Source organism: Diprion similis, chromosome 14, assembly GCF_021155765.1.
Source record: "Diprion similis isolate iyDipSimi1 chromosome 14, iyDipSimi1.1, whole genome shotgun sequence".
Lineage (NCBI taxonomy): Eukaryota > Metazoa > Arthropoda > Insecta > Hymenoptera > Diprionidae > Diprion > Diprion similis.
The window spans coordinates 9,535,018-9,550,078 of record NC_060118.1 but is presented as its reverse complement, the minus strand read 5'-3'; the positions used below and the strand labels follow the sequence as shown (position 1 = coordinate 9,550,078).

The window sequence follows — 15,061 nt, the reverse complement described above, 5'->3', positions numbered from 1 at the left end:
AATAGAATCGTGACTATACATTTGATAGATTAGGTGTAAATATATCCACATAATATTATACCACGTATAACGTATAATCGTATAATATTGTTACGCGTTTTTGCATGAATCAGAGAAGTAGAAATGTACAATGTAAATACGTTTCTCTTCCAATTTTATTATTTTTAAATTACGTTTAAAATACATATGTTACATAAGTTGCAGTGCCATATATAAAAAAGTGTGTGCGTGAGTCTCTGTGCGTGCGTGTGTGTGCGTGTATAAAAAAAAGTGTATATGCATGGAACTGTGTTGTTATAATATTAAAGTTTGAATTATACATATTTACCATGATATAAAAATATCTTAAAGATGCAGCAATTATTGCTGCGTAATAAGAGAAAGAAAGAGCAAAAAGAAAAAAAAAAAAAAATTTACGCATTATAAAATCTCGCGGATTATGAAAAAATTTTTATTAATCCACTTTCATATATTCGTCTTGAAAGATTTGAATTTGAGATCGTTATATGCATACGTTTGAATATTCTATTGGCGAGACGAGTGACCCGGAACTGATCGTATTTCTTGACGTCATGTATTATCGAAACACTATTCTCGTTACAGTATGTATATATGTATATATCTATTGCATCGCTGCACTCGACATTCTCCATGATCAGAGTAATGCATGCCATAACCCAATAATTATTCGCGAAACTTTTCCGAAGAGGGATGAAGTTGTTTAGTTATTCAAAAGTTCTTCGCCTGGTTCGGTTTCTTTCTGTTAGGTTGGAGACGTTGGAGTACATACGTCTCGTTATATCACGTGTCTACAGAAGTACTTTGAGATCTTTCTTCCACGGAGGGATGAATAAATTGGCCAAAGTCACTGCGGCGACTGGAGATCTGGCGAAATTAGACTATCTTCTCAAGTGGAACCGAGTCCTCTTGAGATCTTTTGGTGTGTGGCCACTCAATCACACCACGACATCAAGACTTGAACGTCTTGGTACATTTTTGTTGATTTTCAATCTCGGAACCTTGGTGGTCGCGGAATGGATTGACTTGATTAAAATTTGGGGACATTTAGATCTGATGCTTAACAATCTGACTGCGAATTTGGGCACTTCGTTGGCACTGGTTAAACTCCTTATTATACGATGGCATGTTGATACACTTCAGGGCCTCATTGCTGATGTTCAAAACGACTGGTCCGAAGGTTATACTGCTAAGGATTGTGAGGTTCGTGTTTCTTTAATTTTTCCAAACTGAAAATATGTCACAGGAGGAATATCAGATTGAAGGAAATAAGGACTTTTGGGACTGGGTCCAAGTTAAGAACTTTCAAAGTTCAGACATATCGTTACAAAGAATGGACTAAATTCCAAACGGTCAAAGGTCGCAGTTTTGTTAGGAATTTTCATCATATGGTTTATTGGTACTTTAAGCCGCACCCCAATTTTGAACATTCCTTTTACCACATTCATTCAAGGATAACTTTGTTAACGTGTTTCAGGTGATGATGGTTCGAGCTAAGATTGCTCGATGGTTTTCGATTGTGGGTCCAGTCCTCGCATTACCATCGGGTCTGTTTTTTGCGTTGACTCCTCAGGTTATTATGTACTCGAAGAATGGGACGGAAATAGCGATGTTGATGCCGTTCAGGTCGACGTACTTTTTCGACGTTACGTCGACGCCCGTTTACCAATTCACTTACTTTTCGCAAGTTGTAGCCTGCTGCACATCATCGGCGGCGTATTCCGGTATCGACTGCTTTTTCGCAGCACTAGCTTTTCACGTTTGCGGCCAACTCGAAATACTCGGTAATGCGATTCGTGGATTGGAAAGGAAAGATTATCGGATCGTTAAAAACTTCGTCGAACGTCACCTGCGACTCATCCAGTAAGACGATTTGAATTCGCTCATTTCTTCATACCTATAGTAACTTTTTATTCATTTTCACATCGACAGGTACATGAATGATTTGGAGAGCATTTATTCTGCGGTTATTTTCGGTCAGCTTTTGACAACATCCTTGGCGATATGCAGTATTGGATTTAAGTTCATCATGGTATCTATCATATACAGGATATACGTCATGGGTTATGCGATTGAAAAATGGCAAAAATTTAGTGTCAATATACAGAGATAGCAAGAATTTTGACCGTAATAGAGCAAACCAATTGATTAATTTTGCTAAATTTTTAACTTAGAAAAAAAAAAAAATAGCTATTTATGTGGCATGCCCGTAAACCGCCTGTTTTTTTTTTTGGCAAGGATAAAGATTTCAGGACGAGCTGAAGGCGAGCTGGAAGCGAGCCGGAAGCGAGTACTGAAATTATCCGAGTCAAAAAACGGTTTACTGGCATGCCACATACAATATTTTTTACGGTATGGGCATTGAAAAGCAAAACGAAGAGTGAGGTTATGTCGCGATCTCTTCGACGAAGCTACTTTATTCGCCAGTTTGGGATGCGCACTTCGAACTGCGCATCAAAACTACGGAATGAAGACTTTATTCCGCAAATTTGTTCGCTGCCGTATAAAGTGTCACTTTACGGAACGAAAACTGCCACAAAAAGTGAACTTTTTCAATGCCCATGCCGCAAAAAAAAATTCTTGCCCTCTTTATAATATTAACCACAAAAATTTTCTGGTCCAAAAATTATTCTCTTTTCTCATAGTGTTTGATAATTAATTGCACAATATTGTTTCAGTCTTTGGACACCGGGGATTTTGGGGATATGGGAAAGTTTTCGATATATTTATCCGCGATTCTGATACACATATTTCTGTATTGCTATTCTGGGCAATGTTTAATCGACCAGGTAAATATCCTTTTTTTACTCCATTTCGCGGCTGATTGTGGTCGAAAAATTTATACAATAAAAATTTATCCACTTCTTCAGAGCACCCATCTCAGCGAAGCTGCCTACAGCAGTCCGTGGTATCAGATGAAAGGATCTGACGGCCGAGCTTTTATACTCATACAATCGAGAGCTCAGACGCCGTTTCAAATCACAGCTTTGAAATTCTGTGTCATGTCACACTCGTGCTTTGCAGATGTGAGAAACATTCAGTGATGTGCCTACATCTTAATTCTATAAACAGGGAGTCAAAATCAACTTACGTTAGAATTATTTTCTTCGCCAATGAAAAACTTGCAGGCAATCTTAATCGAATTAAAAATAGTTGAATATCTGTGCCGAAAGTTCCTTAGCGATAATGCCAACATATTTTTTGGTGATTTGAAATTTTTTATCGGTTTTAAATATGTCTGTTTATTATTTAAAAATTTCTTATCACTCATTGTATATTCAAAATTAAAAGCATATTTCATCGACATTCTGAGTTTGAATTTGACGCAAAATGTCATTGACTTTTCGACAAACGGTACAGGAAATATTGGAGTTTGCAAATGTACACAGTTTTTTAGGATTGTGGCGAGAGTTTTGTGTATTTAGTATAAAATACATGTATTCTCGGTAATGTGCAATTTTATTTTCAGATACTTCGTACCTCCGCAACCTATTTCTCGGTTCTGCGAGCGATTAAATGAATGACAAGAATCGTCAAAGTTTGCACGATTCGAAGAATTTTGGCAAATTAAATATTCCCATTTACGTCGGTATAATAAAACCGCTTTATACGGATGCTTTGGGAAAATTTTAGGAGGTTATAAATAATAATTTGCAAATTACATTATTGCACTATAGATATTGCGAAATATGTATGTATGTATAAGTATTATTAGTGTAATAATCAGAATACGTGTATCGTAGAATTCATCCTAAGAAATTTTTCATCCTTTCCTATACTGTCAATTTCATGTCTGTCACAATTTATTTTTTACATTTGTTCTACCGTCGGATGATAGATTATGTATTCTTTAAACTTCACGAGTAAGGGAAAAAAAATTGTTTTCTGGATTTCACGAATTTTTTATGTTACGGAATCGAACGATTTTGCGCATAATTCGATAGTCGGAAAAATCATTTCGGAGAAAGTGGCGTCCAGTCAAAAATAATTTGTACCCCTCCAAAACTGAGTCTGCAAAATTTCTTGATTGCGTAATTCGAAATCTCCCTACTTGGGATTCGCTTGATTTTTTCTTCTATTTGTTTGGAGGAATAGCGATTTCGACACTTACTGCTTAGTCGACTAATTGCGTCCAATATTGGTAGGAAAGCTCATTGAATGACTGAAAAATCGTTTTTCCTGAAATTGAAAAAATAAAAACGTCTATGCAAGTTCTTTTGGATTTGGTAAGTTCAGTAGAATTTCTGAAGTATTCTGATTTTATTCTGCCTCGAAATTGGGCAATTTTACAAAATTCAGTTGCCAGATTGGCAACATCTTAGATCGCAAAACATCACATTGAATAGAATATTTACAATAGCTTTTTACGTGGCATGCCCGTAAACCAATTGTTTTTTTGGCAAGAATAAAGATTTCAGGACGAGCTGAAGGCGAGCCGGAAGCGAGCCGGAAGCGAGTACTGAAATTATCCGAGCCAAAAAACGGCTTGCGGGGATGCCACATACAATATTTTTTACGGTATGGGCATTGAAAAGCAAAACGAAGAGTGAGGTTATGTCGCGATCTGTTCGACGAAGCTACTTTATTCGCCAGTTTGGTATGCGCACTTCGAACTGCGCATCAAATCTGCGGAATAAAGACTTTATTCCGCAACTTTGTTCGCTGCCGTATAAAGCGTAACTTTACGGAACGAAAACTGCCACAAAAAGTGGACTTTTCAATGCCCATGCCGTAAAAACAATATTAAAGATAATATAAAAATGGAAATCAATATTAGTCCAAGGATCGTCAGGTGATTAAAGAACTTTTATTGCGTAAAGGGGTGAAAAAAAAACATGTCGACTTACCCGTACAGTTTTTTATTCCTTCTGGTATAAACTTTGTTGAATGGTTCAGAGTCGGATTTACTCATGTTGTGAAAATAGGTCTGATTTGAACTGGATGGCCAATGCTGGAATGAGAATCGTGGTGCTCTTTGAAACACGAAAACTGTCTGATGATTAAAAAATTGTTCTCTCGTTGTATCCGCGTATATTCTGTGTGCATTGACTGACCAGAGACAGTCTTAAGAACATCTAAGCCGCTCTGATCATTTCACCGGTGAATTTATACTGCAGCTCTTGATGAAGGACTTGTAGAGTTTTCATGAGTGTTGAATATTTGATCGGTAAAAAACGAATAAGACAGAACTGATCCCATTTATGCATTTTCACGATGTACTGTGAATCGGTAATCTGCGGTTTGAATTCTCCCTCTAAAGCGGGGTTGAGTTAAACGCATCATGCATTATACATACATAGAAGAATGGTTCTCGTTATCCGCGAGAGCCTGGAAAATGTATAATTGACTATGTCTTGAAATGGTTTGATGGTACATCGCATGCTCCATTGACCTCAGTAATTATTCTTTCAATTCTTGTAATGGGGGAAGAAACCCTTGAGTTATTTAAAAGTTTATACCGTGCGCAGCTTCGATGGGTTGGGTTGGATGTAGTCTGTCTACTTATAAAGAGGCTCAGAAGTTGGTTGAGAATCTTCTCTTTGAAAAGATGGAGAACCCTGAAATACTTGCTGCTCGAGATTTGATAAAATTTAATCATGTCTTCAAGTGGAATCGAAACATGCTAAGAATGCTTGGCATCTGGCCCATCGACTCTGAAGAAACGTCGACGATTGAACGTTTCGTAACTTTTCTTTTAACTTTGAACTTGGGAGTTGTTATAATCGCGGAATGGACAGACTTGGTATCGATTTGGGGCCAGTTCAATCCAATGCTCGATAATCTGACTGCTAATATGGGTGGCTCGTTGTCACTGGTTAAGCTCTTTATCATTCTGTGGAATTTCGATACACTTCGTCACGTTATTGCCAAAGTTCGTACCGACTGGTCTGCCTTTTACACTGCTCAGGAATTTCAGGTCAGTCGAAAAAACTTTCCTAAAATCGGTACGAGGGTTTAATTGTCGAGTCAGACAATCGTAAATTATTACAAGTTCCGAAGAAGAACAAAGTTTATCGGAGTTTTCTTGATTTTAGAGATTCGAAAACGCGAGGATTCGTTGAAATTTAAAAAACTTGATTTTCAAACGAAACCATAATACTTTTTTTACGGCATGGGCATTAAAAAGTCCACTTTTTGTGGCAGTTTTCGTTTCGTAAAGTGACGCTTTATACGGCAGTGAACAAAGTTGCGGAATAAAGTCTTTATTCCCCAGTTTTGATGCGCAGTTCGAATTGCGCATCCCAAACTGGCGAATAAAGTAGCTTCGTCGAAGAGATCACGACATTACCTCACTCTTCGTTTTGCTTTTCAATGCCCATACCGTAAAAAATATTGTATGTGGCATGCCCGTAAACCGTTTTTGGCTCGGATAATTTCAGTACTCGCTTCCGGCTCGCCTTGAGCTCGTTCTGAAATCTTTATCCTTGCCAAAAAAATAGGCGGTTTACGGGCATGCCACATAAATAGCTATTTCAAACCACCAAAGGTGATGAGCAGCAACGAACAGCCAGTTTCCTTCCTCTTTATCTCTTCGATCTTTTTTCACAACGAATCTATCCTTTCTGTGAATTTCAGCTGATGATGGGTCGAGCCAGGATTGGTCGATTATTCTCGATCGTGGGTCCTGCATTCGCAATAGCGGCAGGTTTGTCCTTCGCATTGACGCCTCAGGTGATTTGTAGACAGGCGGAAAATGGCACGGAAATAATGTATCTACTACCTTTGAGGTCCAAGTACTTTTACGACGTGACATCCGCGCCGGTTTACCAATTTATTTACCTTTCTCAAACGGTTTCTTGCTGCACAGCCTCGGCGGCATATGCCGCCATTGACTGTTTTTTCGCAGCCCTGGCGCTCCACGTTTGTGGCCAACTCGACATACTTAGTCATACGATTCGGGGCGTACGTAAAAGCGATCCAATGATTCGAAACATCGTTGAACGTCACTTGCGGCTGGTCAAGTAAGTGGACGGGATTTTTTTTTCCAGCAATTCATCTTTGAAACACTTACTGTTCTGCCCACTATTTGACCCTTATGGTGCTTCATCCACCTGTCATTAACAACCCTTTGGTCGTATTTTAGTTTAAAAACTCTGAAATATTCTTTAAAGATTCCTTAATATGTCTGGAAAATTTAAAATTGGAAAATATGAAATTAGATTGTTTAAAAAAATTATTAAAAATTGAAAAGTGAGGATTCAATGAAAAATTCTTCCGGTTAAAAATGAGCCCGGGCTGTTAACGATGGGTTAAAGGTTAAACTGTTCAATGCTTTTTACTTTCAAATTGTCTGCAGATACGTCGAGGATTTGGAAAGCATTTATTCAACTATTATTTGCGGCCAACTGCTTGTCAGTTCTTTGGCTATATGCAGTATAGGATACAAGTTCATTATGGTACTAATAATGTTACGTATTAAATTAACAATATAATTACAAACTTACTTGGAACAACTGAATCATTCGAGGTTCTTACAGTCATTGGACAGCGGCTATGCTGCAGATGTTGGAAAGTTTACATTCTACTTCATCGCAATGCTTATGCAAATATTTCTCTACTGCTACTCTGGGCAGTGTTTAATCGATGAGGTAAACCTTTCCAATGTGTCTGAAATAACTGGATGTTTCAGCTGTGATTCATCCTGCTGCAATTAATTTATACACTGAATCAATAATGTGTTTGAGTGTAAATTAAGTAACTATTTTAGAGCATTCGATTGAGTGAAGCTGCCTACGAAAGTCCATGGTACGATATGAAAGGATCTGATGCCCGGGCTTTTATGTTGATGCAGGCTAGAGCTCAGGCACCTTTTAAAATCACGGCTTTGAAATTCTGCGTCATGTCACATTCGTGTTTTGCCAATGTAAGAGTTAGTTGACATTCTTACGATAACACATATCCATTCGACTTTTGCAGGTATACTAAAAGTATACCAAAAGACATACATGCTATGCGGTAGTATTGAATTCCTTCTTCACATTGGTGTTACAATTTTCAGATACTTCGGACCTCTGGAACTTATTTTTCCGTACTTCGAGCAATAAAATGAATTACACGGAGATTTAAAGATCAGTTTTAGGAGGTATGTTGTATCATAAAATATTTATTTTCACGAGGGTAAATGTGTGTATGAGTTATAAAACTGTGGTCATCAATTTCGTAAGCTAGCGAAAATTCTTGATTTTTTTACTTTTAGCGTTGACTTGTAATTACTGAACTGTATAGATCAGTGAAAATTTTTTTGACCATGTAGAAAACGGAGGGGAAAGTTTTCCTCGTCAGACGATGGAAAATCAAATCTTGAACACCAAATGACTAAGGTCTATTTCCTTCGCGTGACACGAAGCTCTATTCCGCCTTTTGGGACTAGCAGAAAATTGCCAGTTCCCATTTCTAGCGGTACTTTGGTATTTGGACCGAGGGCGAAGTGATATTTTGACAACAAACTGACGAGGCCAATTTTCATTTGCATCAGACCAAACCGCATTCCTGTAACAAACACAAAATAGCTATTTATGTGGCATGCCCGTAAACTGCCTGTTTTTTTTTTTTTGCCAAGGATAAAGATTTCAGGACGAGCTGAAGGCGAACCGGAAGCGAGCTGGAAGCGAGTACTGAAATTATCCGAGCCAAAAAACGGTTTACGGGCATGCCACATACAATATTTTTTACGGTATGAGCATTAAAAAGCAAAACGAAGAGTGAGGTTATGTCGCGATCTGTTCGACGAAGCTACTTTATTCGGCAGTTTGGGATGCGCACTTCGAACTGCGCATCAAAACTGCGCAATAAAGACTTTATTTCGCAACTTTGTTCGCTGCCGTATAAAGTGTCGCTTTACGGAACGAAAACTGCCACAAAAAGTGGACTTTTCAATGCTCATGCCGTAAAAACGGATTAACACCTCGGACGACTTGACTGTGCTCCACAATCACCAACGAGAGCTCACCTATGCAGATTCTGGGCCCTTCGCCAAAGGGTAGATAAGCGTAACGATGTCTCCTGGCGATATTATCGTCATTAAATCGTTCCGGATCAAATTTATCAGGTTCTGGATACACCTCAGGGTCCATGTGAAGTCCCAAAAGTGGTATGACGATCGCGGTGCCTTTAGTGATGCTCAGGTTAATGCCCGGCAGTTGAACATCCTGGTTGCAGTCTCTGTTCAGAATTGGTACCGACGGATACTTTCTCAGCGTCTCTGCAAACAACATCAGAGTAACAGGATGTTGGTTTGGGAACGGATACGTGGTTACTTGTGGTGAAGATTTCATCGACTAACCGGATACTACTTTGTGAAGATACGGCATGGCCGCAAGGCTCTCGTAAGTTATGCCTCCGAATTTCTCCAAAATTTGGCTAATTTCATCGGCCAATCTCTTCTGAATATCCTGATTAATCGCCAACTCGTAGAGGCAGTGAGTTGCCGCCGAAGACGACGTCTCAAAGCCCGCTAACCAGAACACAAAGACTTGCGCTGCTCCTTCGAGCATCGTGATCTTACCGCTGGCAATTTCTGAAATTGAATTGAAAACGCTATTTTGAGTATTCAATGACGACGGAGTGATGACTAAATGAAAATAATTATTATAGTAATAACAATAGTCCATACCTGGTTTGTCCAATGGTTCTTTGTCGTCGTCACCGCGCACGAAGCCCTTGTTCATCAGCTGTATAACCAGATCCAAAAAGTCTTTTCTAACCAAATTGTTGCTCGTTCTGTAGTCCACAGTTTCCTTGAAGACTTTGATTATGAAGTTAGAAACTTCCTTGTTAGTCGCGGCTATGTTGAACATTTTCAAGAGGGATGGACACAACACCAACATCGCATTCATTACTGGCCGAGGCTTTACGATTTTTCGTCCCAAAGTACGAAATTCAGCCTCTGGATTCTTCAGGCTGTTGCACTCGATCCCGAAAGCGACGGACGCTATGACGTCAGTTGTAAACCTGTGAACCATAGCGTTACGAAATTTGTTGATTAATGATCAATACGCGCTAAAAATTTATCCCGTTGATCAGTGCTACTTACCTTGCCATTATATCCTTTATCTCGATGACTTCGTTCTTCTCGACTTCATCAGTGACGCACTGAACAAGGCTGTCCGAGCACTCTTTCACCGTCGTGAACATGTGCTTCATTTTACCTGACGTGAACGTCGGGCTGAACTTGATCCTTAGATTCTTCCACTTGGCGCCATCTAACATGAACAGGTGACCCGAAAGTGGATCAACTTCTTCGTTGTAGTACAATCCACGGTTTTGAAAGTGCGAGAAATCCTTCGTCAGTACAAAACGTATCAGATCAGGATCACGGATCACTAGGGACGGTCGGTGGAACGAGTAGAAGCCAAACACGGCATTGTCCTTGAATTCCAGGTACAGATCACGCATAAGTACAGCTGTAAACATAAATTTATTAGGGACATTCGAGGGTTGTTAACTTGGTGAAAAGTAACGTTAATGTAACGAAACATCAGGAATCAAATCATTACTGTACAATTTCTGAATGACTTTCAAGGTGTTTGAATTTTGAAAATATGACTTTGTTTTCGTTATCATGGTTTGTCAAATTTCAGACGATCCTGAAAGTGAAAGAAACTTTATCCTCGTGAAGTATATGCAAGGGATTATGATGCCTGATTCTTTAATTCGAACCTATTGATTTCCTCGACTTGACAACGTCCCACAGGCTACCAAAAGGAACGATAGGCTCCGCCTGTGGGATTCCTTTGTGCTTCCAGTAGTTGTAGGTCACATTTTTCAGATAAATGTAGGCAGCAACGGCTATCGCTAGTAGAACACCTAGTAGTTGAAGGAGAAAGTTGAACGCTCCAAATTCCATGAGAACGGTTAACGATCACGAGTAAATGATCGAGTTTGCAATGTTTCTACGCCAATTTGCACTTTGACACTTCGCGGTTCGAAACCTTCTGCAGGTAATAGTTTTTCATTAATCAGTCACATCGTCAGGCACAGGCACTGGAATAAAACCATTTTCTTTACCTATATATAGAAAAATAAAATAGCCGGAATTAGAATTGTCGCTGTGAAGTTGATATAATGTTGATAAAGGGTTTTCGACAACGACAATAGCAACAACGAATAATTTAGATCGAATAGAAAATTCTCCGTTCTCTCTATGCGCACAGTCTAGAAATGCACTTGCTAGCTGATCACTAAACAGATGAAACATCCTGTCTCTGATTATTGTGCAGTCTAACATAGATAACGAAATCTTGATAATAATATTATCTCTCCAGCTGCATTGGTCGGATCGGAATACTATTCACAGTGTACCAGTTTTTTTTTTTTTTTTTAATTTTTTTTTTCTTCAGTATCGACTTCGCCCTCAACGAAATTCAATCGCTGTAATTTATGGCGATTGTAAAAGGTTTTACGAAGTGAACAAAGAATGAACGTATACAAACACGTGTGATAAAGAACTATATGAATAATTTTTTGTGTCTTGTTTACTTACTTTGTGTTGACGACGACGACGCGGTGATCTGCCACGTTGGCTATTTATTTACCAACATACTGCAACTCTTGTCTAGATACATAATAGTTGTTTGCACACGTGGATCCGCGTCACTTCATCTCCACAAGGCTTAATATATATTTTACGCAAAAATTATCATAACATATTAACTATTTTAGATACCGACGTTAATCTAAACAGAAACCATCCTTTGCAACCGGTCTTAGCGTCTAGGCGAATAGTTCTGGATGCCGTTATATGTTCGTTGCGTGACGATCGCTGCGAGAAGAAGTGAGAAAAAGGGGGGGGGGGATCCTGTTTGCTTGTGTACTGCGAGGGGGGGTGGGGGGGGGGGGGGGTGGAGGAGAGTAATCTCTGTTGGCTGTTATATAGTTTGTTAAGTTTTTGAGTTTTTTTTTTTTTTGTCATGCATATTATGTGTGTACAAGTAAAGTACAATACTGGAATTGGAGTCAACTTTTCAACATTAGATCTCATTCGAAATCTTGAGATTTTGAACGTTACAGAGATTTCTGCTGATTATTTTTGTTCGTTTTTATAGTTCTCTTTGAAAAATGTATTTTCATTAGAAGGCTGGTACGGATTCAACGCGGATTGTCATCTGAAATAATTGAACAGTATTCATTCGGATAATGACAAACATGAACACATGCAGTTTGCTTTGAGAAGGTTCTTTTCATACCTGTCCAATGGCAACGGTGGACATGAATTTACGCTTGGTCATGCTATTCTTGTGACTTCCTGTTTTTGTCAAGGAAAAATTAGTAATCAGGCAAATAAGACAATTATTGAGGTATGTGGTCATGAGTTTGTGCAAAATCGGCTGATGGAAAATAAGTTTCAATGTGTTTTAATAGAGTACGTATTTCGAAAGCCATTTACAATGTAGGCTTACTTATTATACATAGGTTATATACACAATCACATTAACATTCACTATAATGACAATACACGAAAACTTGATATCTTATCCTTGGCGAAAAACGAGGTTGGTGACCTTTTTGCAAGGTATCGGATAAAAAATAACAGCTTATCATTACAGATAAAACACTAAGAACGGCGACGACAAAAACCACCGATTTATCTTATATATATAATCAGTATCTCTCCTCGACTTTAAATGTCACTCCGCCGAGAGGGCCGTGTAGTATGTTTCCTTTGTCGACTGGTAGGGGCACCTTGGTGTCTGGTCCCGGCTTAAAACGATACTTTGAGAACAAGGTGATAAGACCAATTTTTGTTTGGAGGAGGCCGAATCTCATTCCTTTCACAAAGATCGAAAGAAAAAAGTATTATTGAAAACAGGTCGATGAAAGAATATCTGATAAGTAAGGTATCTCAGGTCGATCTTGCCGATTTAATTTCTTTTGTAATATGTTAAAGTAGACTAAAAACTAAGCGATACCTATTTTTTTTTACATCTCCCATTAAACGCTTTGAGGGGGTAAAACCACCCTTCAAAGTAAGGCATGTAAAGCAGTGATTTGGCAGTTTCTTTTTATTTGACTGAAAAAATTACATTTTACATTTCTCGTTGTGAAAATACTTTTGCAGTTGGATTGGTTCAAAATTATTACATTCTTGTGGGTGAAACTGCCAAATCATCTCTTGACATGCCTTACTTTGGAGGGTGGTTTCGACACCTTGACGTGTTTATGGGCAGATGAAGTAAAATACGTGTTGCTTAGTCTTGGGTCTACTATAACGTATTACAAAAAAAAAAAATCAAATTGAAGAGATTGATCTGGGATATCTTCCTTGTGAGCCAAAGTCACGGTCCTAACTTACCGATGCAGTTTCTGGGACCTTCGCCGAATGGAAGGTAAGCGTATTTGTGTCTTTTGGCGATGTTTTCTTCGCTGAATCGTTCCGGGTCGAATTTGTCTGGATCAGGATAAATGTCAGGGTCGAAATGGATCCCTAGAACCGGAACGATTATCGGGGTTCCAGTTGGAACGACAAAGCCAGTGTCAAGCAGTTCAACCTCGCGATTGCATTCTCTGTTGAGAAGTGGAACTGATGGGTACTTTCTCAGGGTCTCTATGAAGCGATAAAAAAGAAGTTTTATCGAAGAACAAGATCGATGATCGAATGGCACGAGGATAATCGAGAAACTTATTCTTCTACTAACCTGAAACCACTTTGTGCAGATAAGGCATCTCATTTATGCTCTCGTAAGTCAAACCTCCGAATCTTTCCAGCACCGTGTTTATTTCGTTGGCTAGTTTATCCTGAATTTCCTGATTCAGTGCCATCTCGTAAGTGCAGTGTGTCACCGTTGTCGACGATGTTTCGAATCCGGCGATCCAGAAAACGAATGCCTGCGCTGCTCCCTCCAGTATAGTGATCTTCTCGCGGGATTCTGCGTCATAGAAACGTTATAGCCTCACCTATTTCGACTGTTGAGACATAAAAAAGCTAACAATTCACCTGAGGCGAACACGTCCCCCTTGCTCTCGTCAGGATTGATGTAACCCTTGTTCATTAGCTGCATAATCAGGTCCAAAAAGTCTTTTCGAACGACGTTGTTAGCTGTTCTGTACTCTACGGTGTCTTTGAATGCTTTAATGAAGAAATCGGACGCCCCTTTGTCCGTCATGGTGGCGTTGAAGAACTTCAACACTGCTGGACACAACGCAAATAATGTGTTCTTGACTGGCCTAGGTTCCAAAACCTTTCTACCCCAGGTACGAAATTCTGCCATTGGATTCTGAAGACTGTTGCATTCTATTCCAAAAGCAACCGACGCGATCACATCTGTGGAAAACCTGATTTCAGAAAGCGACGATTAACCTTCGTAACTAATTTATATAATCAACGTCGAACAATTGATTTCCCGAAACGTTTAACCGACCTTGCCACGAGATCCCTGATTTCTATCAGTCCGTTCTTCTGCACTTCTTCTGCTAAACACTTGCCCAAATTGTCCGCGGTGTCTTTCACCGTGCTGAACATTTGCTTCATCTTACCGGACGTGAACGTTGGGGTAAACTTTATTCGCAAATTTCGCCATTTTGTTCCACCAATCAGGAACAGGTGGGCTGACATCGGATCGTATTCCTCGTTGTAGTACATCCCGCGGTCTTGGAATCGTGAAAACTCTTTTGTCAGCACAAAACGGATGATGTCAGGGTCACATATGACCAAGTTAGGCTTGTAGAACGAGTATATTCCAAAGATGCGATTTTTCCTGAAACGCAGATATCCATCGCGTAACATTTCACCTGTGGACAATACGTTGAGCAATAAATTTTTCGGCACTTGACCTTATCCTCTTGTTATAGTAACAACAATTTTTTTACCAATAGATTTTTGCGAACTGAAGACCGGCCACAAGCTTCCAAACGGTGTCATCGGTTTGGACTGGACAATCCCTTTTGAATTCCAGTAATCGTAGGCAACATGCGTGAGGTAGCTGCACGTTGCACCGATGAATATGACGAGAAATGCAAGAACTTGGAGGAGGACCCCTGTTGTAATGAGTGCCATGGTTCTCGGCTGTAAATCGATGTTATTCCTTGGACTGAAACACTGTTGTGT

General features: G+C 39.3%; 4 protein-coding genes across 6 annotated transcripts; 2 read left to right on the top strand and 2 right to left on the bottom strand.

Annotated features, from left to right (window-relative positions):
- The first annotated feature begins 496 nt into the window (after window positions 1-496).
- LOC124414552 (odorant receptor 4-like) lies at window positions 497-3,579 on the top strand. Its single transcript, XM_046895517.1, has 6 exons — window positions 497-1,221; window positions 1,496-1,881; window positions 1,951-2,050; window positions 2,697-2,807; window positions 2,889-3,044; window positions 3,488-3,579. The coding sequence occupies exons 1-6, from the start codon at window positions 712-714 to the stop codon at window positions 3,536-3,538; spliced, it is 1,314 nt and encodes a 437-aa protein (XP_046751473.1). The 5' UTR covers window positions 497-711; the 3' UTR covers window positions 3,539-3,579.
- Window positions 3,580-5,458: 1,879 nt separating this feature from the next.
- Window positions 5,459-8,175, top strand: LOC124414549 (odorant receptor 82a-like). Its single transcript, XM_046895513.1, is given in 5 exon segments — window positions 5,459-5,935; window positions 6,595-6,980; window positions 7,316-7,415; window positions 7,497-7,607; window positions 7,727-8,175. Coding segments are annotated over 5 exon segments (1,383 nt in total). The 5' UTR covers window positions 5,459-5,491; the 3' UTR covers window positions 8,069-8,175.
- A 144-nt stretch (window positions 8,176-8,319) lies between these two features.
- LOC124414542 (cytochrome P450 6A1-like) lies at window positions 8,320-10,965 on the bottom strand. 2 transcript variants are annotated; one of them, XM_046895507.1, is made up of 6 exons: window positions 10,678-10,965; window positions 10,052-10,421; window positions 9,632-9,969; window positions 9,302-9,535; window positions 8,912-9,220; window positions 8,320-8,525 (listed from the first exon to the last, which is right to left on the bottom strand). In XM_046895507.1, the coding sequence occupies exons 1-6, from the start codon at window positions 10,862-10,864 to the stop codon at window positions 8,491-8,493; spliced, it is 1,473 nt and encodes a 490-aa protein (XP_046751463.1). In that variant the 5' UTR covers window positions 10,865-10,965; the 3' UTR covers window positions 8,320-8,490. The 2 variants fall into 2 exon arrangements, with proteins under 2 accessions (XP_046751463.1, XP_046751462.1); XM_046895506.1 differs by having other exon boundaries at window positions 8,320-8,508; window positions 8,969-9,220; window positions 10,678-10,964.
- Window positions 10,966-12,516: 1,551 nt separating this feature from the next.
- LOC124414545 (cytochrome P450 6a2-like) lies at window positions 12,517-15,025 on the bottom strand. Of its 2 annotated transcripts, none has more exons than XM_046895509.1 (6): window positions 14,824-15,025; window positions 14,376-14,745; window positions 13,952-14,289; window positions 13,653-13,883; window positions 13,310-13,561; window positions 12,517-12,785 (listed from the first exon to the last, which is right to left on the bottom strand). In XM_046895509.1, the coding sequence occupies exons 1-6, from the start codon at window positions 15,008-15,010 to the stop codon at window positions 12,619-12,621; spliced, it is 1,545 nt and encodes a 514-aa protein (XP_046751465.1). In that variant the 5' UTR covers window positions 15,011-15,025; the 3' UTR covers window positions 12,517-12,618. The 2 variants fall into 2 exon arrangements, with proteins under 2 accessions (XP_046751465.1, XP_046751466.1); XM_046895510.1 differs by having other exon boundaries at window positions 14,376-14,604.
- Between the last annotated feature and the right edge of the window lie 36 nt (window positions 15,026-15,061).